Here is a 24,710-nt window from a genome sequence, read left to right as displayed (position 1 = left end):
CATGAGAATGAACCTATAATTATGAGCCATTATGGACATTTCAATACAGGACACAAAAGCCTATTTCTGTCAAATTACACTGATAACATTTTAACATGATATTAAAAAAAGGCAGCACATTAGTCTAAATTACACCAGAACATAAAATATATGAAGTTCTTAAAATATTTTGTGGAAATTTTGCATTTTAAAATCTATGAAGAACTGTGAGCATATTCAAGTATTATTACACTAGCAAGGAGTTTGGATTGACACTTTTCTTCAACAATGCTTTGATTTCCTCTCTATCCAGCCCATTATTGTGATTCATTTTATTCATTATAATGCAGACACTTGTGCCAAAAACAATACTCACCAGACAGATGTTTCAGTAAACTTTTTTTTTTAAATTTATTATTATTATTTTTTTTAAACCTCTTAAATCATTGTACGTTGCAATATACATGGTCTGCATAACTTAAAGTGCCCACTACAATAAGGACATTCACTCTGGGCCGGATACAATCAACTATACTTCAAATGATAAATACAAATCTTAAGAACTAATACATTCAAATAAAACACTTGATCATTAAAACACACTTTCTTGTGATCATGTTGTGTTAAAACCCACATTCACATCTGAATAACTCCTTACTTTGCATTGGCAAACAAACCTTACTAGATCTGTTATAAGTGATTTCCTTTGTGCCATTTTGCCTCCCCAGATGGATTACACAAAAAGTCAGTGGCTGTGAGGCAAAGTGGCTGCTGCAGAATAGATGAAGAGTAAATTATTTGAAGTGATCGCAAGTTAAAGGCATGGCTTGTCGACACAGACTCTCTTTGACAGTTTGCCCTCTGTGCGGTATAATCATAATCAAAATGTAGAGTTTTGAATCCATTATAAAAGCTGGAAAAAGTCAACACTCAGTGGAGTTAACAGGCCTCAATGGTAAGAAACCTGCTGATTTATTGCCTTGGATGATGTCAGTGTGGGCTGGTGGTGTTTTTTTCTCGTTGCAGCTGGTTGTTACTGACTACTGATCATCATTGTTAAAGACAAATCCATTGGTAATTTGGTTCTCCAGAACGAAGCCCTCCTCGTCGTCGTCCTATAGATGACAAGGACACAGAAAAAACATCTTTGGTTTGACAAGTAAGTCAACAAACCTTTTCTAACTTAATAGTTTCTACTTTTCTGTTTAAACATCTCTTTATCAACTTTTATAATTAGAGGAACAACACAAACAACAACAATAAAACACACACAGTTTGAACATCTGCAAGTAACACACCAAGAAAATGAAATAAAAAAAAATTAATAATGAAATTAAGTTTCTACACTTTTAACCGGACAAATGAGTATCTGGCTTTAAAAGTTTAGTTAGCATGTTTGTTGCATCCTACTTTTTTTTTTTCTAATTAGCACACGTTTTGAAACTTAGAATACTTAGATAAAATAATGAGTCAAAATCTTTTGAAAGCTGCCTTGCCTCTTTGAGTGACAGTTAAAACAAACTTCTTTACAAGGACTTCGGTATTCACTGGAAACGTATTTCAAACAGTTTTAAGGCTGTCTGCACTAATTTCTTTATCAAAGCCAAGACTGTTGTGGTTGGTTTTCATCTGCACTTGGTCATCAGTCACTTAAACGGACTGTTATAGATGCCTGCATTGCGTAGAGTTGAGCACTTGAGGGATTCACTGTACATTTCACACTCTTTCGATTGTATTTTGCACTCGTGTGCTGGTGGTGGAAAGTACTAAAGTACATTTACTGAAGTATAGTAGCATACGTAGGTTCAATTTTGACGTACTTGTACTTTATGTAGGAATTTTTAAATTTATAATTCTACACCATTTTATTTCTAGTTTTTTTTTAGTGTTAAGTGCTTTTCCCCTACTGTCATCTGATAAATACCTAAAAAATAATAACAATAATGATAATCTTATAAACAACATGTCTGAGGCCCAAAGATGTAAAATCTTTGAATATTTTACAAGAAGGCCTAAATTTCAATTTCCGTATGGATATTTAAATTCATGAATATTTTATGTTTTTCATGGTTTGTTTACTATCAAGCTCAATCGTTGACCTTTTTGTTGTTTTTGTTATCTATTTGATTTGGTTGGTGTACCACTGCAATTTCTGATTAATTAAGTAATTCTATCAATCTTCAGTATTTTTGAAATGTAGTGTCATTAACTTGTGTCAGTCCTTCACTGACTTGTTCTCTGTTTCCAGCCTCAAATCTCAATTGTTTCTTGAAATAAATTAAACAGCGCCCCCAAGGTTGCGGTGACAGATGGTATTGCGGCCTTACGGAGGCAATCCACCGAGTTAACGCAGGTGAGGCTGTCCTCCCTTAATTAGCAAACTGGAAAACAGAGTAAGCGGGTCAGGACTCGGGTACAAATAGTGAAAGAAAGCTACCGTGGTCCTTTTCGGCCTAATTAAACTCTAGAAGTTGCGCACAGTCGCTGCAATGAGTCAAACTGGGTTGTCAGCGAGTTTTCAAACGTGCTTTTTTTAGCTCGTGAAAATCCAACTAGGGGAGGAAGTGAAGAGAGGCCGGGCTACTCCGTACTCAACCCGCGCCAGAGAGGACGAAGCCGGAACACATGGCTGGGAAGACGTGGACATCCAAATATACCAGACAGTAAGTACAGTAGGAAAACAAGCGACGTGATCTGTTTCAGTGGTGGAAAGTCACTAAGTGCATTTACTCAAGTACTGTACTTCAATGCAATTTTTAGTTCCTTGTACTTTTACTTTTAACATTTCCATTTAAAGCTACTCTATACTTTTAACTTCATTTGAGATGGAAATATTGTACCTACTTTCTGCTTCACTGCATCTCACAGCTTGACTTACTTTGAAGATAAAGTTTTTGACACAATTGATAATGTAACAAGCTTTTAATATATAATCCACTGTTAAGGATTAAATCAGTGACAGTTTACTAAAACTAGAGTGTAGTCTAAGTCACATTTTAGATGTCTCTGAGTTAACAGCCTCACCAAATAGTTTCCCGCATTGTTTCATTTCAATAAATGTTTAAATTACACAATATGTCAAACATCAAAGATTGGGAAAACGATTTGTGAATCGGAACTTTGTTTTCTCCTCTTTCCTCTGCCAGTAATCATCTGATGACCCCTTCAGATTCGTCTGCTGTCCCCGGATATAAAATAGTTTTAATGATTAAAAATCGAATGATGTACACAATAATGTATCAGAGGGACCAAACCAATAGTTTTAGTTTGATACTTAAATTTGCTGAAGTAGGATTCTTCAGGCAGGAGTATTTTTTACATTGCTGTATTGATACCTTCACTTACTGAATATGCAGTCTGATTATAGTGCCAATAATTGGTTTAGTTGAATTCAACTGTGAATGTGTTATTATAGTTTGGGTTTCCAAAGTTTTTTTTTTTACTGTCACTCAGTTTTTTTTGTTTTTTTCATCTTCTCTTTTCATTTCACTTGTGATGTGTTATGAGTAAATAGCTTTAAAAACAAACTCTGAAGCAACCAATTAGAGAGCGGCCTCAGGTCCTGGTCCTGTGGTAGATGCATGATGTGATAGCTTTACCTGCCAGTTTATCTTTATGAAAGAGTTCCACGCAAACCTTTTTGATGGCTGTTGTAGTTTTTGCATGTTTATTATTACAGTAACATCTAATCTCACAGCGCCACAGATTTTACAGCAGCCTTAAATTAATGTGGTGTTTCTCTTCTTTTGTTGTTTAATGGGGATTGTCAGACAACTTTTAGTTGCATTATCGCCATCTGTTGGCTGTAGCACCGTGTTAATACCAGGCGCTGGAAAAATATACTTTTCAAGAATAGACCGTAGTCGCATAAACTATTTAAAAAAAAAAAAAGAAGAAGCAATGTATGAAAATGTGAAAATATTCTTGTCTACGACTGGAATAAAACCCTCAGTAAGGTTAATTTTGTCTACAAGCTTTTACAGTATATTCTTTATGTTTTATTTTTGAATACCATTATGGTGCTCTACATTTTTTGTCATGTTTAAATGTCATTAAACCTCCTCTGTACTATTACCTACAAATGCATTTAAATGCATGTTCTATTGGGACTACAGCATACTTTTCTTTGGTGAGGTTTCGGATACTACCAGCTGATGTGAAAGCCACTTTAGTGTGTAGTGTCATCATGTGTGGAGTAGCTGTCATTGTATTGTGGGGGTTTTGATAGTACATTTTGGATTTGTGTAGTTATGCTTCTCATTCTCTGTTTTAGTGGCGCCCGGTTAGTTGGCAGCTTGTGATGTTGACGGGCTCAAGTAGCGTAACGCCTGAACACAATCAAGTCCCTTGATTATTTGTGTTTGTGAGTTCTTGAGTGTTGTTACTTACCTCTTCTTTCTCTCTATAGTCTTTTTCTGTGCTGCGATAGGACACGACGTGGATCAGAGTGTAGATCCTGCAAACAGAGAGGCACAAAGATGAAAAGCGTGTGTAGGAAATACGGGCGGTAAAGAAGAAATGGATAGATGCTAGTGCTAAGAACAATGGGGTATGTTATTATAACGCTTCATAAAGACATTAATTTATTAATCAAAACCTTTCGTGTTTAGCGCCAGTATATAAACTTTGATTATATTTCTTTGTCATTGAATCAAACCTGCATTATTGGAAAAATTATGAAATTGCTCTGCTTAGTTGTCAGTGAATTTGTCAAATATGGCCTGATTTCACGGCTGCACAAAAGTAAAAACTGATTGCGAAGTGATGTGAATTCAACGTGTGCGTGTACCTGTGGTATAACATGGCCAGAAACTGGATCAGGAGAAGAATGGCAAAAGAAAACAGGAACATCAAACTGAGAGGCTCCACCTGTTAAAACCAAATGACAGTAAACAGAATTAGTTTTGGTTGGAGTTGCAGTGGTACTGACACAGACAGGACGTCCCAGTCCTTCTATCTATATCCCCGTCTCAGCAGCACACAGTCTGTGTGTTGTATGTCCCGACCTTGAGGACATCTCCAGTATCTGTTCCATTTGGAAAGTACTTTGGGATCTCGATGCTGAGGACATCATTTCCAATGGCCTGCAGGAAGAAGGTCGCTACCACCCACAGCACGTTGATGATGAAATACAGGAAGACTCCCTGTGGGGAGGGAAGAGAATTATCAATTGAAGAGAATATATGTTTTAGATACACTATTCACTGCCAGTATTTGAATGTCCAGTCAACAGAGACTGTGAATGAAGTTTCTGACCTTGTTGCGCAGTGACTTGAGTTCTCTGGTGACCTCGTCCTGATGTGCCTTAGTGTCAATGATTGGTTTCAAGTAGCGGTCGAGTAACTTGTTCCAGAAGTCATGTTCACCCTGAGCGCACACACGGATACAAAGACACGCACATTTTTTTTTTTAGGTTTTGAGACAAAAGTGGAACTGAATTGGTCACTTGTTCAAATTAATGGCACCATTTTTATTGATTTATTTTTTAAAATATACATTTTCATATACCTGCTTTCATCACTAATATGATCATGAAATAAGTTTTCTGAATTTTTTTTTTTTGTGGATACTATAATTAACATGATTATTGGAAAGTAAAGCTAAGACCTGAAAAACATTTACATCCACGCTGTGTAGAAACTGACTTTGTAACATTATCCTCTGATTGTTGTAGCAAGACTTCTTAATGACCTATTTAAGCTTCTATTTGTTTATTAATACAGAAAAATAGATTTTCAGCTGGACAACTGACACGTCCCTGCTAGTTGTTGTACTTTTATTGGCTTCTCACAGACGCAGGGGCTGAATCAGCATCTTACATCCTCTAGTTTTTGCACTTGCGGGGCGGTGAGTGTTTTCTCAATGGCTCTCTTCACTCTCTTCTCCAATTTCATCATTTTAGCGGTCTTAAGAGTCTGTCGAGCCTGAGAGACGGAGAAAGGCAATCAGTCACGGATTCAGTTATTCCTATTCTGCAGCAGAAGTTTCATTTTTGATAAGATAATATTCTTTATGTAATACATGCATTTTGATTTCGTCATACTAAATTATGAGGCAACACTGTTAAGGAAAATTAAAATATCTGAACCACAGCTTTTATATTCATCCCATACTGTTTTAAGAACAACACATCGTTATTGTATTTTAAGCAACTCATTAATCACCTGCTTTGCCAGTGCGTATCGTAGCTCCTCCAGCTGAATATCCGTCAGAATGTCTTCGGGCCCCACCACACTGAGCTCGCTATTCAGTGTGTCCGTTAACATCAGGACCAAGTCCTCGCACACATCGTCCTGATCTTTGTTACGGAGTGCGTATCTGAGGAGAAGAAAAGCACAAGAACAAATAACTGCAATTGTACAATTGCAACTCTCCCGATTGACCTACGACACTACAAATGCACAATGGATCCACACGTAAAGTTTGTTCCAATCATTTCTTGTACACTTCCCAACGATTCAACAACCCGCATGCACATGTATGAAATAATAGTGTTTCTTTACCAGGTAACGATTCAAATGTTGGATATAAGTCTTAAATTTGTCCATGTATAGAAATAGATACAGCCTAGTCTTCAAAACTGCCAACGTTTTTGTGGATATTGTGTCAAAAACCTGGAAATTAAGAACATAAATGATCTACCTTATTTGTTCTTGTAGATTTCTCTTCATGTTGGCATAAGTCAGCTTCTTCAAAAACTCCTCTTTCACTGGTTCCACCCAGGCTACACACACACACACACACACACACACACACACACACACACACACACACACACACACACACACACACACACACACACACACACACACACACACACAACTTAACTACAGCTGCTATACACTAATGCATACGGTGTTCTACATAATGTATTGTATGAATTACAGTATGCAATATTCAGGACAAATACACAGTTGAAGTGCTTCTTACCACCGACAGGAACCTCCTCTGTTTCCTCTAAATCATTCATCATGAAGTCATCATCATCCTCGTCATGGTCATATTCTCCGTCGGATGTAGTCAGTGTTAGACTCTTTTTTCCAACACTGTCATAACTGCACACACAATTTTGTGAATTTTCGGTTGTATGAATTTAATCATTCCAGCATATATGTTTTTGTTCTTACACACGAATAGTGACAGTCCAAGGAAAAACTGAGTGTCCTTAGGTTGGAAATTTAACTGTAATGTACAATTTTTTTTTTTTTTTACTATTTCAAGTGAGTTTGTGTCAACATAAGTAACATGTATTGATTATTGACTTAATGATATCTCATGGATTAATGAGAATAGTTTGTGACCTTATAGATTCAGGACCAAGAGAGGAATGAAAAGCAGAATAAATACCTGCTAGTGGAAGCAGCATCGCTGCCGTAGGCCGACTTCTCTTTTGCTTTGTTAGCTGCAGGTTTTTTAACTTCTTCCACAACCTCATGTCTTTTGGTGTCGTCTTTGGTTTGGGCCTCTGGCTTTGAGGTTACCTGCAGTGGTATTTCATTAATGGAGGTTGTAAGGGGAGGGGCTTGAGGCTGACCTGTGATCTGTTGAATTATCAGATTCTCCGTTTCCTGGGTTATCTGTAAAGCAACAGAGTTCGTTAAGCCATCCATCCATCCATCCATCCATCCATCCATCCACCCACCCACCCACTGAAAAGCACGTCAGTAGGTGTCTGGTAACGGTACCTGTATCTTCATGTCCCAGCAGCAGAGTTTGCAGTTTCGGTCACACAGCATATTATGTTTTTTCTTCGCTTCTCCATCGACCCTGACAGACAGACAGCAGGATGAAAAGTTATATAAAAAAAAAACATCCACACATTCAAATACGAAGAGACATGGCGAGCGATTATTGGGTATGTAGATTGGCATGAATAGAAAGAAACAAATTCTCTGCTGTTTGTGGTATTTTCTGTTGGACAAGTGAAATATCATATTTTAACACCAAGTGGTTTATTGTCAGATAAGCAGCAAGTAATGGATGAATTGATGGGTTAATAAATTATTGATAAATTAATAATGAAAATAATTGCTTGTAGATTAAAGTTGTACTCCTTGTTCTAATAATAATTGCATTACTTGTTGGATTCCCTTGTGCCCCAGGACACATTGTGCATGTTAACCAGTGAGTAGATGGTCAGCAGGAGATATCCACTGGGGATACAGATGAAATACATCAGACCATAGATAATCATCCCTGGGGGAGAAAAATAACATGGCATTATTACCAATTTGACACAACATAAAGCTACCAACATAATGTTTACAATAATATAATCATACCAAACTCCTCTGGGTGTAGCATAGCTGTCACCAGGTACATGATTGTCATAGCAACCAAAAACAAGCCAGTGGGGGTTATGAAGGTGCCCTGAATCACCATGTCACCTAAAAGAGGAATGCAATGTGTGTATTAGGCATTTCAAGCAAAAATACTATTTGATAATTGCTTCACCTTCAACTAACTGACTGTTTATTAATCTTAATTAATTAATTAATTAATCTCTAGTGTGTATGTGAATTTTAAACACCCAAAAAAATTGACAAACGGTAATATGAAGTCAAAATAAGATTTTCCTCACCAATAATGGAAAAGAAGGATGCGGTCATGAGGAAAGCATACAGGACGCTCATAATGGCAGCAATGGTTATTTGGGTATTTGACTTGGTCATAAAACAGATTATGATGTAGAACACGGGAGGAATGCTCGCTATTATGATGGAAAGTGTACCAGTGAGTTTGAAGACAAACTGGAAGGCACCTGCAAAGACGAGAGACAGAGGAAGAGAGAGGGCTGAATAACAAATGTAGTTGGAGGAAGTTATCAATACAGAAAGATTATTAATACAGATCTGCAGGGCAAAGTAGATTTCCAAGTTGTCACCATTACAGGTTATTACAAAGTCTGTCTTGGGTTTGGGCATGTATGTGTTATGAAAACTGATGCTCGCCCATTCTCTCCTATGGAACTGGTGACAAGTAACTTTTGTGAAAAATCTCTACCACCATGAAAATTCAAGTCATAGATTGATGGCCAAAATCTTACAATGTGACTGCTCCCAGAATTCATGTTTACAAGTCAATCAAATTCACCTGAAGCCCACTTTGCAGAATTGATATTTGGTTCTTTGATTCAACCCAACATGGTTGTAATGTAAAGTAAGTCCCAGGTTTGTTAGGAAATCCTCTGGATTCACTATACTAAAGATCAGCAAATTTATTGAGCATTTCTTTTGACTTAAAGATAAAATATCACAAATTGTGGTTTCCATTCGCAAAGTTTCTGAATTCAACCCTCACTGACTTGTAAGTATAATGAAGGGAAACAGTTTTGAGGACGAGCGAAGCAGTGACATGATGGTAGATCAAGAAAATGTTAGACCTGGTTCAATCCATGACAGACCATAATAAGAAGGTGCTAGCAGAGAAGTAAACTAGATCTAAACCTACCTGCTATCATGAGAGTCACAGAGGCCGGTCCCAGGATGGAGGATCCAACAGTGAACATCTGGTAGAAGATGTAAAGCCTGGAGATGGAGGAGTTTCTCTTCACTGTTTCTAGACCACTGCGATTTAAGTCCCAAACACCATAAGAGTTAGTATGAATACAATATAAATGTTGTAGTATTTATAGCTGATTGTCAAAGTTTACGCTGTAGATATGAGTTGGAAACCCTATAAATTAGTATCCAAAACCAAACCAAAAAAAATAAAAAAGGACTAAAATAGAAATCAAATTTTAATGTTTTATTTAATGACGGAAGTAAAAAGTGATGGCCATGCACCACCAGTATCAGTAATGAAAGACACTAACCTGTGAAGAAGGTCCAGCGTGTTTGCCAGCGTAGATGGTCCCCATCGTCTCCTCTGGTTGTAAAACTCTTTGAATTCCTGTGGTGAGTTGGTGTAGGCGTCTGACGCAGCATTGTACTCGACACGCCACCCTTGCTGCAGTAATAAAGTACATAGCCAACGATCCTCCCCTGGAAAAGTGCGTGTGCGTACGAGACCAAAAAGACACATCAGAAATGGACAGAAACAGTCAAAAGAAATAAAGATATACAAAATGGTTGCTGGACTGAGTACCAACCCTGGTCATATTGCACATATTCCTGAGCTCTACTTGCAGTTGTTGTGTATCTCTTCAAAACATTGTCATCCATTAAGGCAGACCCTCGAAACAGACTGAAACATCCTGGACTGCACAGCACAGAGCCAAACACATGCTCTGCTGTTTTCTGTAGCCAGTGGCCCACTGCGTACTCAAACTTCTGGTACCACACCATGGGACCTGGCACGCCAGACAGGATAGTGAGAAGAGAACGTTGCAGAGTATATTGTGGTAGAAAAAGAGAAAACAAAAGGAGGTCAGAGGAAGAAAGAACTGTATCTTGAGCAGTGTGGATGCTGGAGTCTATCCCAGCATGCAGCACATTGTGTATGCTGGACAGGACCAGTGCTTCACAGGCACAGCGTCATAAGCTCTCTGAAAGCCATCTGACTATTTTTGAATGCCATATTAGAGGGATTCAAACTACATCCAGAAAGAAAGATTCATACTTGTAATAATTTATAATTTTGCAGTGCAATTTCGTTCCCAGTTGAGAAATCAACTGACTCGCGTATAGACCATCAATAATAATTTTAAGGTATGGATGGAATTTATGGTGTTACAATCATTCATCCCATGATTTACAATATTGTAAACTATTTAAGGCCGTGAACATAAGACTTTCAAACTCGGCATCTTCGTCAAAATTGCTTCTAAAACGGTTTTATCATAAGGCTGTCTGTAGTTACTGCCTTGTGTTGATTTATTTGAATCTATTTTCAATGATACATCTCTGGCTGTGTGTGTGTGTCAGAGGACAAACCCAAAAAGTAGAGACGAGTATACCGTTTAAGAAAAGAAAATCTACTCACCCATACCAGTCGGATGGATTCTACCACATGCTGCACCTACATTTTCATACATCCTCAACCTGTCAATCAAAATATATATACATTACAATGTTTAAAAGTATTTCCATAATTGCTCAGTGATAAAACTAAGTGACAAAACTAACTAAAGCATTTCCTGTTCACCCGCAGTATCAGCAATTTAAGGTGTCAAATGATGGTTTCAATCCTGAGCAATGATGAAAAATCAGTTGGTTGATTCGTCTGTCACTGACCTGTCCACAAGTAGAATCACAGCTTTAGGTTGGAAGTCAGTGTCTCCGTCCAGAGCCAGAATGTACGTGTTTTCATCCGAGATGAACTTTCTTTTGTTGTCGCTGTTTTCTTGAGGGAGCAAGAAAATCTCACCATCCATTGAGATCAAACTTGCTCTGGGGTTATTCATGTTCTAGGAAAAAAAAATTGGATAGATATTTGACATGGTTTATTATGTTATATTCGTTGCCATGTACACATTTGATGCAGAAAAGTCTTACTGGGATCTTCTGAGGGTTCTTGACAATGTAGCCCTTCCAGCCAAGCAGATAGTACATGTACATTATCTGAAAGGCAAATACAGAAATTTTGTGTGAAAATCCAAGAACATCTGTCAAAGACATGCATACAATCTAAATAGAGTATTTGTCTGATAGAAGCCACTTGATAGACATAATGAAAACACAGTATTTAAAGTCGCCATCATAGATGGAAAATAGAGAATATATTTATATCTAAGCTCATTATCATTATGCACAAGTCTATTCATTTAGAGTATTTAATAGAGCAAAAGCAAAAGTTCTTCTTTTTGCAATACTTAGACTAACTGTTTCAGCTGTTTCTATGAATTAAAGTAATTTTTAGTCCAAAAAGCTTCTTTTCTCTGTCATTCTGTATATAATAGGAAATGGAGAATCTTTGGCTTTTGGATAAAAGAAGGAATTTAAAGCCAATTTCCTGAACTCTGTGAAAATGTGATGGAGCATTCAGTTACTTTTGCATGATAAAGACAACTGGGCAAGTCTGTAGATTACATCAGGGGACTTGCAGATTGTTTTTTTTTAGCACCTTTAGGATTTCCGTGCATGTATACGAGAATATAGACACCTAAAACAACACTGCTTCTCCTTACCTGGGACCATCTTTTTTTGTTTCTGATGAGACTTTTGTCTTTTAGGTGAATATAGAGCATGTTGCCTTCTGGCAAGACAAACATCAACCTGCCACCGTAGGGCATATCGGTGATTGACACATCATCTGGCTCTTTGTTGGTAAACACCCTGAGTGGAAGGATGGGTAGATGGTTGGTTAGAACGAGAGATGTATAGATAAGAGGATGTATAGACGGGTATTAAATAGATTGATAATCTCACCTATAAACCTCTATGACAACTTGGACCAAGTCATTAACGTAAGAATTAACCAGCCGCTTCCCTGTGTCCTTCTCGGTCATGAAGGCATCGTCTACATAAATGTGACACTCAAAGTCAAAACAGTCCTTGTGTGTCTGATTTGAATCCCCTCGATAGCGGTCCAACCTGAAACGACAATAAATAACTTCAGCAATACTGTAAAAAGCCTGTTCATTTCAGTATTTTCTTCTTTTGTGAAAACAGTCAAAGGAAGGAAATAAAAAGGACCAAGCAGTTGGCATTTTAGCATTTTAAGTCTTGAATACCTTCAGTCATATGCTAATTAATAGACCTTTAGTTCATGATCAATATTTTCAAGCATCACATTACATCAGACAGCTTTGTCTTGTTTTGTAAGCTCTGTTGCGCCCGAATTCACACCCAACAGTGATGTCACCGTGTACTGACACCCTCCTGGTGTGAAGTTAAACCAGTGGAGGTTAGCCCAGACCAGATTTTAATATGCTTATAAGTTGCTCTTTAAAGAGGTGAGAAATAAGTCCTTGTCGTGAATATGATACGGGTACACCTGGTGTCTGCGGTGACGGTGTCGAACCTGAACATGGAGGTGAGAATCTTCAGCATCTCATCATAGGTCTCATGCCACATGGTGGCACAAAGATAGATCACGCAGTTCTGCATTTCATCATTGCTGTGGAGGAGAAGGTTGAAGAGAGGTCAGGGGAGAGTGATATTTAAATATCTCATGCTGCGAACATGCACATTTTAGGAAACATCTGTTATGGAGGCTCATCACTGGTACAACCCCATCGTGGCAATGATTTCATAAAATAACGTGCAGCTACAACAAAACTGTGATGCAAAAAAGTCAATTTCCTATTTGTTTCTGATTGCAAATATTTGTGCATCACTATAGAGAAACAAGCAGCTAGTGATGTCAAAACTTCAAAGTCATATCTTCTACGGGACATATTTGAAAGGAGCATTTGTCTCTTCTATTCAAAAAAATTTGCTTTTACTGCATCTGCATGCAATTATCACCCTTGTTTAAAATCTGATCGCATAAAACATGAATAAGGAAAGTCACTTCTCAGATGCCTCTTACCTCTCTTGGTTTCGTGCTCGTGGTACTTTCATCTTGGTGTTGAGTAGTAGAGACAGGTCAATGAATGCAGATTCATACAGTCGACGGACAAACAGCTGAGAGGTTCTCTCTATACGCTGGACCTAATACATTGTGAACAGAGGCATTTAGGTGCATGTCTTTTTGTCTGATTTGTTGGGATTTACAAAAATGGATGCTTCAAGCGTGTGTGTGCGTGCGCGTGCGTGTGTGTGTGCGTGTATACCTTGATTTTCCATACGTAGTAGGTGCATGTGACGGAGCCTGCCCACATGCACAGTCCCTCCAGTGCCAGCATGCCAAAAGGCCATTGGAAGTAGTGGCTGTCAATCGGTCAAAACATGTTTTGAACACAGAATGCAAAGATGGAAGATGTATATCGATGTGTATACATCAAATAATTAATGTCCAGGATATTTTACACTTGTATGACATTTTAGTCACATTATGCACTTTTAAAGGCTGCTTAAAATGGAAGGAACACAACTGCTCGCATACACGCAGCTATACGAAGGTTAGATCTGATGGTGCGAGAGTGTCGGTTGAAATGCAGTAATCAAAAATGTGGCACATTTCTCTCACACACCCATCAGCACAAAAACATACCTGTTGAGGGAAGTACGACAAATGCTTCTGGTGATCTCTAGTAAGATCAAACCAGTTGTATTCTTGTTCAGGTGGTCCAACCCTGTGCAAAACTCTGCAATAAAAGGATATTAAACAGTTTAGGATATTGGCAATAAATGAACATTTTCACATAGACAAAGACATGAGTCTCTATAGCTAACGTTCAGCCAAAGATTTCCTCACAATTCACCACATGATTGAGCAAGTGCAAAGATATTTCAGCTTAGAGTATATGGTTGAAATAACTTATTAATTTACTTCAAGCAGAAGTACATCTGAATGATTCGGTGCCCCTAAAGGGTCATGGAGGGAATTTCTTTCCTGAACTGATTTTGCCTCATCTGCTATTTCAATTTTGCATGACTTCTGACTAACGTACGTTCCCACTGATCCATTGAGAAAGGGCTGAGCTGCATTATGATATAATGATATGCATTATGTAAAACATTGCCACTGGTTTGAACCGAAGCCTGAGCGGGTGCACCCACAGCTGTGGTGTCATTGCAGTTACATTGGCAACTAGTGGAGCTTGTAATTAAAAAAATATGAAGTGAACCCCAGACAAAGCCCTTTAGCTGCTGTGTAAAGTGACATAAAGCGCAAACATTTATCAACATTAAGTTTAAAAAACGAAAGCTCACCTATGATGGTGTCACCCCGTGTGCCTTCCAGGTGTTGTGCCTGTGTTATGAAAAGTATCAGTCCCACGATGAGCACCGCAGGTCCTGTGCAACATAATGGCAGCGCAAAACTCATCCTGACAGCATGAATCTTACAGGCCACCACTCCAAACCAGTGGCAGGCTGCTGAGCAGAAGGCCTGAGATAGGATACAAGGGAGATATTTAAACAGCCAAATGCAATTCATTGTCAGAGACACAAAATTCATTTTAACAGTTTAGCTGTGTAGGTAATTGCTGCAGTTCATCTGAATTACAGGAAGTCTCACTAATTAAGATGAACTATTTAAGACAAATTTTTCTGGAAAGCAATGGAGTGCAAAAGCTATGCTGTGCACTTCTGAACGAAGAAGGTGTGAAAATATTTCCACGTTAGATGTGAGGAAGTATGCCACTGGATAAAGAGCCAGAAGTTGGCAACTCTGTGATCAGAAACTCATCACACCTGTGTTTTTTTTAGTGTTTTTTTTTTTTTTTAAAGAATTAGTGTGGTGTAGTTTTGGTAAATCTCAGTAAGTTCTTCATAGGTATTAGATATCCTGTTTTAATCTACACTGAACCTGCTGTGAGCTATGAAAATAATCAAAAGAGTCAAGGAAAAAGATCAGTGTGTCCAATAAAACGGTTACAAATTTTATACCTGGCATTAAAGTCGGAACAGTTTTGTCAACTGCAGTGGTCCCCCTGCATCGATAAGTCAGGCCCTGTTCATTTATTGCACACTTTTTTTTGTTTTCTTCCCGCAGTTGTTTTGCACCTCCAGTAACGTTTTGAAGTATGTTTCAAGAGCTCGAACATGCTTGTTTAGATGGTGCCACTTCTGTTTTAGTTGCGCAAAAACTTGTCGCAATCCCTCAGCAGAAAAGGTCAAATTAGATTTAGAGTACCTTTCAAAGAGCCCCAAATTCTTACAGAGTATCCTGCATGGAAAACCGAGGAAGAGAGAACCTCGAGTCAAACTGTATGCATGTTGTTTTTTTTACACATGCACGGTAGCGTTAGTATCTATATAGCTTCTGTCTGTCACTGTCCCTTTGTTTTCTGTCTTCCATTTACCTACCTGTAAGAAAAACAGCCCCAGTCCTATTTGCAGTAATTGCCAGTCATCATTCTGCAGGTTAAAGTTTGACCAGGTGATACTTTTCTCAATTAGCACGTGGTAGACCATGTAGACCACAGCTGTAACAAAAGAAAATGTGGGGCTCATGTAGAAAAGACAATCTGATATAGTACAAATTCCAAATGTACTCTATAAATAAGATATCAAACAGATATATCATACACAAGTACATGTACAGCATTAAAAAAAGAACATGCTTGATTAGGTCAACATAAAATTGAGTGTGTTGGTTTTAACAGGTAAGAAACACAGTGGATTTTAATTGAATAAAAATAACTTCAGCTTTTTTTTTATAGTGAAATAAATTGATTGTGTAACTTTGCAAAATAGAAAACAACAATTGAAGACTAAAGAACATCCGTTGCAATCAAACAGCACCCCTGATATCTCAGAAATCTGTTTGATCTCCAGTGTGAATGTTGGAAATGAGAATTTGACAATGAAAGCAGGGCAAAACACGGTGATGCTATGTGTCAATAACACATTTCAAGAACATGTGGAGTTCTGTCAGTACGTTTTTTTTTAGTTTTTTAGTTTTTAGTTTTGGACTTTGATACAGACATTGATGGCAAATAATTACCTATCACCACTATCCTCAGAATACTGCTGATGGTAAACACAAAGTCCCTGAAGCCAACCAATTCTTTCAACGTGTCCTGCGGGGTAAAAGACAAAATTGCAGTCTCACTGATCATGTCAGGTCAATATGTTCATACACAATAAATATACAAGTAATATTCAGTGTTTAATGTCCAGTTTAAGCCCGACCATAGGAGAGAAAAAAAAAATACCTGCATGCGGTTAGTAGCTTGCAGTGGGTTTTCCCACCAGCAACAAGAGATGAGGAATGATGCCAATACTCCAATTCCCACGTAGATATAGCGGTCATTCTCCTGGTTTACCACAAATGACGAGATGCGGACATAGTGGTCCATCACCAAGAGGCAGTAACCTGTTGGTCAGTCAGTTAATTAGTTAGTTAAGCAGTCAGTGAGGTATTATGTCATCTCTAATTCTGTTTGGTATATCAGTGAATTCAAATGCGAGGCCATTACTGTAATAAAGCAATATTGAAGTAGATGTCAATTATTTGCTTCTAATTCTTCAGCTGTGGACTGAAAAAGAAATGGAATTTTACAGTCATCAACGCTGTCTCCTCAAAATTACATACTTTACGCAGCTACACAAAATAGGCCTATGTTTGGAAATTTTTTTAAGGATAATTCGATTAAATGTGAGTATCTAGAAAGTCACAAAACTTGTTCTTCCAAAATTTGAATAATATCCACTTTGTAGTGATTACTGCATTTTTCATTTTCTAATGGCAATATTAAAGCAGCGGCATCACTTGGTTAAAGACGGAGAAAGATTGTGGTCTGGTTTAATAAGGAAAAGTGACGTGAAACAAAATGTGTTTATTTACATTGAACTGAAAACACTAACTTTGCCTGATCTTAACCAAAGTGATTTTGTTGTCTCAATATAAGCACAGATAGGACTCGAGAGTTCTGCACCAGGACAACCTCCCCGTGACTCAGGTGTGGTACACAAGAATAGCACTTCATGCAATGCAGAAAACATTTCCTGATCTTAATTCATCCAGCGATTACATTCACCACCTCAGTATAACAATTTTGTGTTATATAAACATAATTTCTAAGAGACACTCCATAGTATTTTGTTGCTCAGGTTGTCACAAATGCAGCCAGCCCTTTAAATGAATGCCGAACTTCTGTCATTGGATTATATTTACACTGCTGCTGCACGTTTGTCAGGATTCAAAGATGTTGACGAAACAATGCGAGTAGGTGATGGGTTCTTATTCACCGTTGAACTTGCCACTTGTAACCTACATGCAGTTTGGGTTTGAATGGCCTCATCAAAACATGTCAGGGTTGTCTTTGACAGCGAGTAATCTTACGACATTCATTTGTGACGGTTGTCTTAATGAGAGGGGCAGATTTACTGAACCAGACTTGGATAAGCACAGATCAACAATGGTGAGACAGGCAAAGAGTTGACTGATAATTATAGACGCATCAGTTCTGTCAAAACCTGACGGACTGAAATGTGTTCGAAATAAGTGGGAGAAACGGAGGAAAAACAATCCGTGTGACATTTGTTATTCTGCAGGGACTATAGGAGAAAGGAGCTGCTTCACCTCCTTCTTGCACCTAATTTAGGAGTAGAAAAGATGTGACAACATGAGTATTAAACCTCCTATTTGTTGTCCCACAAGCTCACTAAGGCTTAAAAAAAAGGTACATTTTATGTGCTATTGATGGAGCAGTGTAGCAGTATTTTGTAAGGTCCATGATGTGATTGTTGTTTACAGTGATAATGGTACCATGGTAAAAAGAAACAAAAACAGTCCTCCAGATAGATAGTAAATTAAAATGAGTTACCAAAACTGGTGAGAATGAGGGAGCACACTGGGAACACGAGTTTCCAGGTGTCTCTCTGTAGTCTGTATATTATCTGCAGAATTGCAGACGCAATACAGACTCCTCCACTGATGAAGAGATTAGTCAAGACATCAAACTTCGGCATGACAACCAGCACCAGAACTGATGTGCCAAAAGACACCAGACACTCAATGAGACAGATCTGGAAAAGACACAAAGACACAATTATGTCCACTCTGCTACAGTATTTAAATTGCCGTGAAAATGGTTTGTTCTTCTGACTATAACCAATCAAATTAAAATAAAACAGCTGCGGCCAAAAAGATTGACACCAATTATGTAGCATTACATTTTGTAGCGCCAACTAACTGTTTAAATTTCCTGAATGCTTCTCTGTCTTGGACTGGCTCAATAATCAAGGAATGAAACTACTGGACTCTTTTCCCTTTGTCACCTGGATTTGTTGAATGTCCACAGGAAGAATGTTTCTGAACTCACACCCTGGATCACTCACTGTTCTGTACTGTTTAATAGACACTAAATAATTTACTCAGTAGTGAATATTCAATTGTGATTTAAGACTTACTAACCACCATCATTTTGCACCAGTACTGGAAGTTGTTTTCACATCAGTGGGTTTATTTTTTATGAAATACAATCTGTTTTTGTGTGATTGTGGAATTTCTATAGGTACTAAATAGTGGATACATTTACTGAGTCAGCATTCAAACACTCAAATATGAAGGTAAAATTGAAGAAACAAATATAAGCCATAGGCATACTGTGATTAAGTCCTGAGAAATGGACATGACTTTATAATATACAATTTGTAATTTTATTTTGAAAATGGCTTCTGACAAATTTATTTAAAAGTCGGTTTAGCGTTATGGGTATTTGACTGGACCTGTTTTACAGTATATATCTTCAATGGCCTCCTTCATAAAGAATATCAATCTGACCAGAGTTATGGTTACAAATTGCAGTTATTGCTACCATGTCAGGTTGTAAACAAGGATTTAAAATTTACACTTTTAACCATCCTAATTAGTATTATTGCATGAAAAGCATTTTACATCAAGAATTAGTGTACTTAAGAAGAACGTACAAGTGACATGGTCTTCATGTTGGGTTGTACAAAGCCGTTGAAAGTACACCGCCACAGGGATTTCAGAAACACCAGGAAGTTGGGGCAGACCAGGCAGAACACCAGCATCAGCATGTAGAACTGCTGTTCCTTTCTGCTGCGCATCGAATCCGGACTGGACAATGTTGACAACACCAACAAAGAGCCCTGAATGGACAGACAACCAACACATTGCAAAGAAAACCAGGGAGTTCGACAGTTGAAACAGAATACAAAAAGTAAACTTCAAATTTGCTCTTTTTGATACCAGTTGTACAGTTAGATTTCTCTCTTTCTTTAGATTGAGATTTTGGACAGACCCTGCCTGTCCTTAATTACAGTTTACTCCTGTGTGCAACAATAGTTCTTTTTTCTGTCAGTAGAGAAGAGGTTGGGAATTACCGGCAGCCCCTCCCTGCTTCCAGCTCCTGCTGAAAAAGACCTTTATGGACACCTCAAAGCTTTATTTTACTCACTGAACTGCAAACCAAGAGTGATGTAATAACTTATTGTTTGGGTTGAAGAATAATAAGTTATTACATAGATATCACAGATGGGGATATTTAGGCCTTGTTTAGACTGCCCAAATCTGCTTTCTGTCATCTCTGGATTTTTATCCTGAGCGAAAAAAAACACATGAAATGTCCTTTTTGCGAATTGTAGCCAAACCACATTGAAATGCCATTCCAATCGGATTTCTCCAGATGAGTCTCGGTCCGGACACCATAGTGGCTCAGATCGGATTTCCTGCGTCACTCACAACGCAACACACAATGATGTAGATACTGTAAGAGTGACAGAATGAGCAGACTCTATGTTCCCACTTACAACTATAAGGTATTTAGCAAGAAGCTTCCAAATCAACCCTGTCTCAACCCTTGTACCAAATAAAAGATTTACAGATGGATAGATAATCCTACCTTTGCGATAACAGCGGCGGTCAAGACTGCTAACCCCACAATAACAGCCACCAGGTACTGGGCGAGCTGGAAACATCTTTTCTTACTTTCCTTCTCGGCTCCGATGGGGTTCAGCTGGAATGGATCCCACGTATCCCTGAGACATATACATTGGTTTACTATCAGTGCAGCAAAATTAAACTGACACTTTAATAATGAGCTGTGGAAATAACTGCCTTATAAGCCAACAAAGCTCGTCAGTCAACTACAAGAAAGATGGTAGAATGAGAGTGAGAATTAATGATCTATGAGCTGCTGCTGGAGTTTGAAATATCCTTTGATTACAGGATTTAATTTGCATCCATGTGAGAAAACATTGTGCTGTGATGCTTCCTGAACACGAACAAGAACAAGAATAGCTTAATTCAGTGTTATTGTTGCTCTGCTAGTGGAGCGTTGCAGTATATTGTTATTGTAGACATGTCTGATAAATAACAAGAAATTGCAGTACAGAAAACTAATTTAGAAACAGTGGCCCTGAGTACGAGGCTTGTTGACCAAAGATCTCATTTTTTCATATTTAAAATATCCTAAGCTGCACTGTAGCTGGGACACATTTCTTTACTAAACAAATGAAAATAATCTTTACTAAACGGTTTGTTCTTATGTAAATCAAAGGAGTAATGACTGCATTTATTTGATCATAGGTGGAAAGGTGCCAGAGGACATGATACTGTATATGGAAATGTCATAAATCAGTGGGATCACAGTCCATCCAAGTCACAAGGAAGCCAACAACACCAAATACAGATGTTTATTATTGTATGAGTCAAGTGATTGGCTTATGCATTATATGATTAGATAATGGTGGTTAAGTTTGCAGGAAGTAGGAAATGTCTATTCCTATTTTATCTGCCAATAAAAAGCAACTCATAGCAATGTTTCATCAAAGAGGTCAGGGTACAGATTCGTTCGACACAATTTGCCCCACTGCCTCTTCCTGGAACTGCACAGCAAATTCACATCTTTGGAATAAGCTCTCTGAGAGTTCAAATCAACTCTTTTTGCTTATACACGCAAGACCATCAAATACACTCTCAAGCAGAGTGAAGGTAACTCTTTTCTTGGAGTTGAGTTTTAACACTTTTCAGGAGTTGAACCTTGAACTCTTTGGGAGTTAAAACTCGACTCCCATGAAGAGTAAATCTTACTTTAACCTCGAATTGTTTGAATGTGAACTTTTTCACAGTGTTAACAGTCAACACTTAAAAGAGTGAATTATTTGACATTCATAGAGTTAAAATTTCATCACTACAAAGGTTTCAGGTAAGACTAACTACAAGATAACATCATAGTTGTCAGAAATGTATATTTAACAATTACACGGTGTGATTATATGTAGTGTGCAACAATTAATGCTGCATGAATACTTTGTGCAAGAAGTTACTAACTAACCAATGTATTAATGTGACTGTGATTGGAAGATATGTTACGTTCCTACCTTGTACACTTATGGTTTTAAATGATAACCCCATTTTATTTATCATTATGTCTTGATTGAAATATTAATAAACAACTGCCCATCACTTAGATTTAATTTGGTTGCTTTATTCTCAAAAGTTACAAAGAAATAACTAAGGCATGCTGGGAAATGCTAATACGGCAACAAAGCTGTGCAGTCAACACCAGGAGTAGTGTTGAATCGTGCTCCTCAACACTCAGCGAATGAACCCCAAAATATTACCCCACCAAAGAGTAACACTGAACCCAAGCTGGAGTCTAACTTGGAAGATAAACTCCAAAAATCAAACTCTTTGTTTATCTTTAGGATATTTCACTCCAGAAATTTGCTGTGTGCCAACACAGTGCACATAACATTTCTTTATTTACCTTTTGCGCTTTTCTGTATTTTGATAACCAAAATATATATATATATATATATTCTGTAATTTAGCATAGCAGGTACAGTAAATGGCTTTTGAGAGGAGGGGGTTGGATTCTGAAGAAAATCCAGCTACAGAATAGGCTTCTTAGCTCATCAGACCTGTGGACTAAACACACCTCTGTACCTGCATTTCCTGACACTGTGAAACATTGATGACGTCAAACTGTCTATCAGTTTCTCTACCCTCCCTCCTGTGCTGGCTGATTTAATGTCAAGTCCAGAATATTTATCAGGGTGTGGGGTTTTCTATCTTGGATTGATAACGCTTTGTGAGCTATAGACTTTGCCATGGCAACTATCAAAAGAGTCCAGGTGTGGTTCAGAATGGCCAGAGCACTTGCTGACAGAAGGTGTGTATGTGAGATGAGAATGTGATGCACTCTTTTTCTTTTAATGAGGCATATTTAAAGTCATTACATCCTTAAGCATGAAAAGCTCCTGATTTTAGAGGGGCTACGACACTTTCAGTGAAGTATAAAATTAAATTGATTTAATTTTTACTTTATTTAATAATCAATACGGTGTAATTACAAAATGTAAATACACCAGGATACGTTGTCTTGTCACAGACAATAACTGTAACACACAATGTCAAGTGTTTTTTTTAATAGAAATCAGAACCAACCTGATTCTCTGTTTTGAATTGCAGCTAAAACCGCAGCCAGTATCAGCAGGGAGGATATCGGCCACGGCAATAAAAAGACACACAGCAGTGTACTAGAGATATGAACTGTTTCCTCAAACTGTAAGTTATACTAATTCGAAACCTGGTAATATCCGATGATAATTCACGGGTTGAACAATTTAAAAAAATGTCCATTACCAGTATCGCACTAATAATGAACCCCCTTAACAATGATTAAGAGGATAATAGAACATTATTGTGTGCCTATGGACAGGAAATAGAATAGCTGCCTGTAGTTCAGCTGCATGCGTGTGTTGAATGTGTTTCTGTCTCACTCTCAGTACAGCCAATAAGATACGACTAAAGCTCGATGCCATAAAACATTTCACCTTTGTAGCTTTGTTATTTAAAGAAAAAAATATGCTGACCACAAATGAGGAAATGAATTCACTGTAATCATGTCACTTCCAGTAAATTGGTGAGATCAAGTAAAAATTGTAGTGCTAAACTCGACAACAGACTAAAACTTAAAAGCTGAAGTCTGAGTCTGTCGCATAAGTGCATTACAAATGGAAGTAGGAAATAATTTGCCACAGAAAATGATCTATATAGTTTACAACAGCTTCTGATGTAGACTGCCCAAATGTGAAATCCGAATACAGATAGGAATACAAAATTATAAACGGACATAAATACATCAGTAGCTTTATATATATATATATATTTATATATTCTTTATAAATTTATCCTCGGTTTATTTCTACAGCAAGCTATCATACTTCCACAGCACAGAGACAATTTTGTCAAAGACAGCATGGGTCACAGAGAGGAAGACGGATTTTCTACTGCTTAAAAACAAAGTGTTTTCAAGACAGCTTTTTTCCCTCCATTGTGTGTATTTGATCGAGCGGGCTAATTAAGATCAAAGTGTGGTTTGTGGGCTGCCGTTCATGTAGATGTGATTTACATATTTAAATTCATCTCATGTCACAAATGATCCTCCATCTCACATCTGTAACATTAGTTACCACCTTCAATAAAGCAGAAAATGAAACGAGATGACCTTCAAGAGGCAACATGTACTCGGATGAATTTTTACCTGTGCCTTCCTTCTCTTTTCTTCCCTCTGTATTTCAAGTCCTCCATCGTGCTCGTCTACTCTGCTCCTTCAACGCAGACCTGAAATTGGTAATTTTTTCCATTTTATTACGAACATCGTGATTTGTAATTTTAAAGTGAAACATAAATACAGGACAAAGAAAATGCTTTCTTTAAATTATGGTAAATCATGGAAAACACTAAATCCACATCATACCTAATTAAGTCATGTTTAAACAGAAACTGTACCTTAATATATTGATAATTGTCTCGTTGAATAGATCTTTGTCTTCAATCACCCGCTTTGTAACTCCTCAAAGACGTTCGGCCCTCAGTTCAACTCAAACTCAAATATCAGAAAGCCTTTTAAAAAAGAGGCTTCCCTTATCCAGTGTATAACGACATTATGTTAAATGCCAAATCATGAGTGTTACTTAAATTTTGAAGTCTTTACGATAAATGAACGTCGGTCTCCTTCAATCGGTCTGGCAGTTTGTCTGTTTTATCAGCAGCTTATGAAAAACACACTTATATAAACAGCCAGGTTCAGCCCCTCAAGGTGTGTGTGTGTGGGTGTGTGCGTGTCTCTCTCTCTCTCTCTCTCTCTCTCTCTCTCTGTGTTTGTTCTGATTATCATAGTTTATTAAAGACCAGTAATTGTTTGACAGGTATTGCCGAGTAACCATCTGCATAAGATGTGTGTGTGTGTGTGTGTGCGTGCGTGCGTGATGCTAATCAAAGTTTGTCACAAAATCTTCTAGGTATTTATACAGTTTTTA

The 24,710-nt window shown here is 37.7% G+C and overlaps 1 protein-coding gene across 1 annotated transcript; it reads right to left on the bottom strand.

Annotated features, from left to right (window-relative positions):
* Window positions 1-31: 31 nt before the first annotated feature.
* Window positions 32-24,250, bottom strand: chs1 (chitin synthase 1). Its single transcript, XM_069693667.1, has 35 exons — window positions 24,181-24,250; window positions 23,933-24,012; window positions 20,285-20,420; window positions 19,347-19,532; window positions 18,242-18,443; window positions 16,628-16,788; window positions 16,417-16,492; window positions 15,777-15,895; window positions 14,679-14,856; window positions 14,017-14,110; window positions 13,637-13,733; window positions 13,393-13,514; window positions 12,883-12,978; window positions 12,288-12,452; window positions 12,047-12,194; window positions 11,415-11,480; window positions 11,154-11,326; window positions 10,903-10,961; window positions 10,070-10,270; window positions 9,794-9,962; window positions 9,430-9,545; window positions 8,561-8,740; window positions 8,262-8,366; window positions 8,058-8,175; window positions 7,665-7,746; window positions 7,327-7,556; window positions 6,910-7,034; window positions 6,622-6,703; window positions 6,144-6,297; window positions 5,799-5,903; window positions 5,236-5,346; window positions 4,986-5,123; window positions 4,769-4,848; window positions 4,369-4,435; window positions 32-1,094 (listed from the first exon to the last, which is right to left on the bottom strand). Exons 2-35 carry the CDS (start codon window positions 23,977-23,979, stop codon window positions 1,020-1,022), a joined length of 4,263 nt encoding a protein of 1,420 aa, XP_069549768.1. The 5' UTR covers window positions 23,980-24,012; window positions 24,181-24,250; the 3' UTR covers window positions 32-1,019.
* Between the last annotated feature and the right edge of the window lie 460 nt (window positions 24,251-24,710).

Source organism: Brachyistius frenatus, unplaced genomic scaffold (assembly GCF_029030835.1).
Source record: "Brachyistius frenatus isolate BFR_SWC_R1_liver_20210118 unplaced genomic scaffold, ASM2903083v1 Contig_15, whole genome shotgun sequence".
NCBI lineage: Eukaryota > Metazoa > Chordata > Actinopteri > Embiotocidae > Brachyistius > Brachyistius frenatus.
Note: the sequence above shows the minus strand (reverse complement) of the source record. Positions and strands in the feature narration are given on the sequence as shown.

What these genes read in the sequence shown, in the direction of transcription:
- chs1 (XM_069693667.1), bottom strand. Translation starts at nt 23,979, where the DNA reads ATGGAGGACTTGAAATACAGAGGGAAGAAAAGAGAAGGAAGGCACAG. An exon ending in TGGGGCTGTTTTTCTTACAG is followed by an intron (nt 14,857 to 15,776) that starts GTAGGTAAATGG and finishes ATCCTATCTCAG; the next exon opens with GCCTTCTGCTCAGCAGCCTG. An exon ending in GGCACAAGGGAATCCAACAA is followed by an intron (nt 7,747 to 8,057) that starts GTAATGCAATTA and finishes TCTGTCTGTCAG; the next exon opens with GGTCGATGGAGAAGCGAAGA.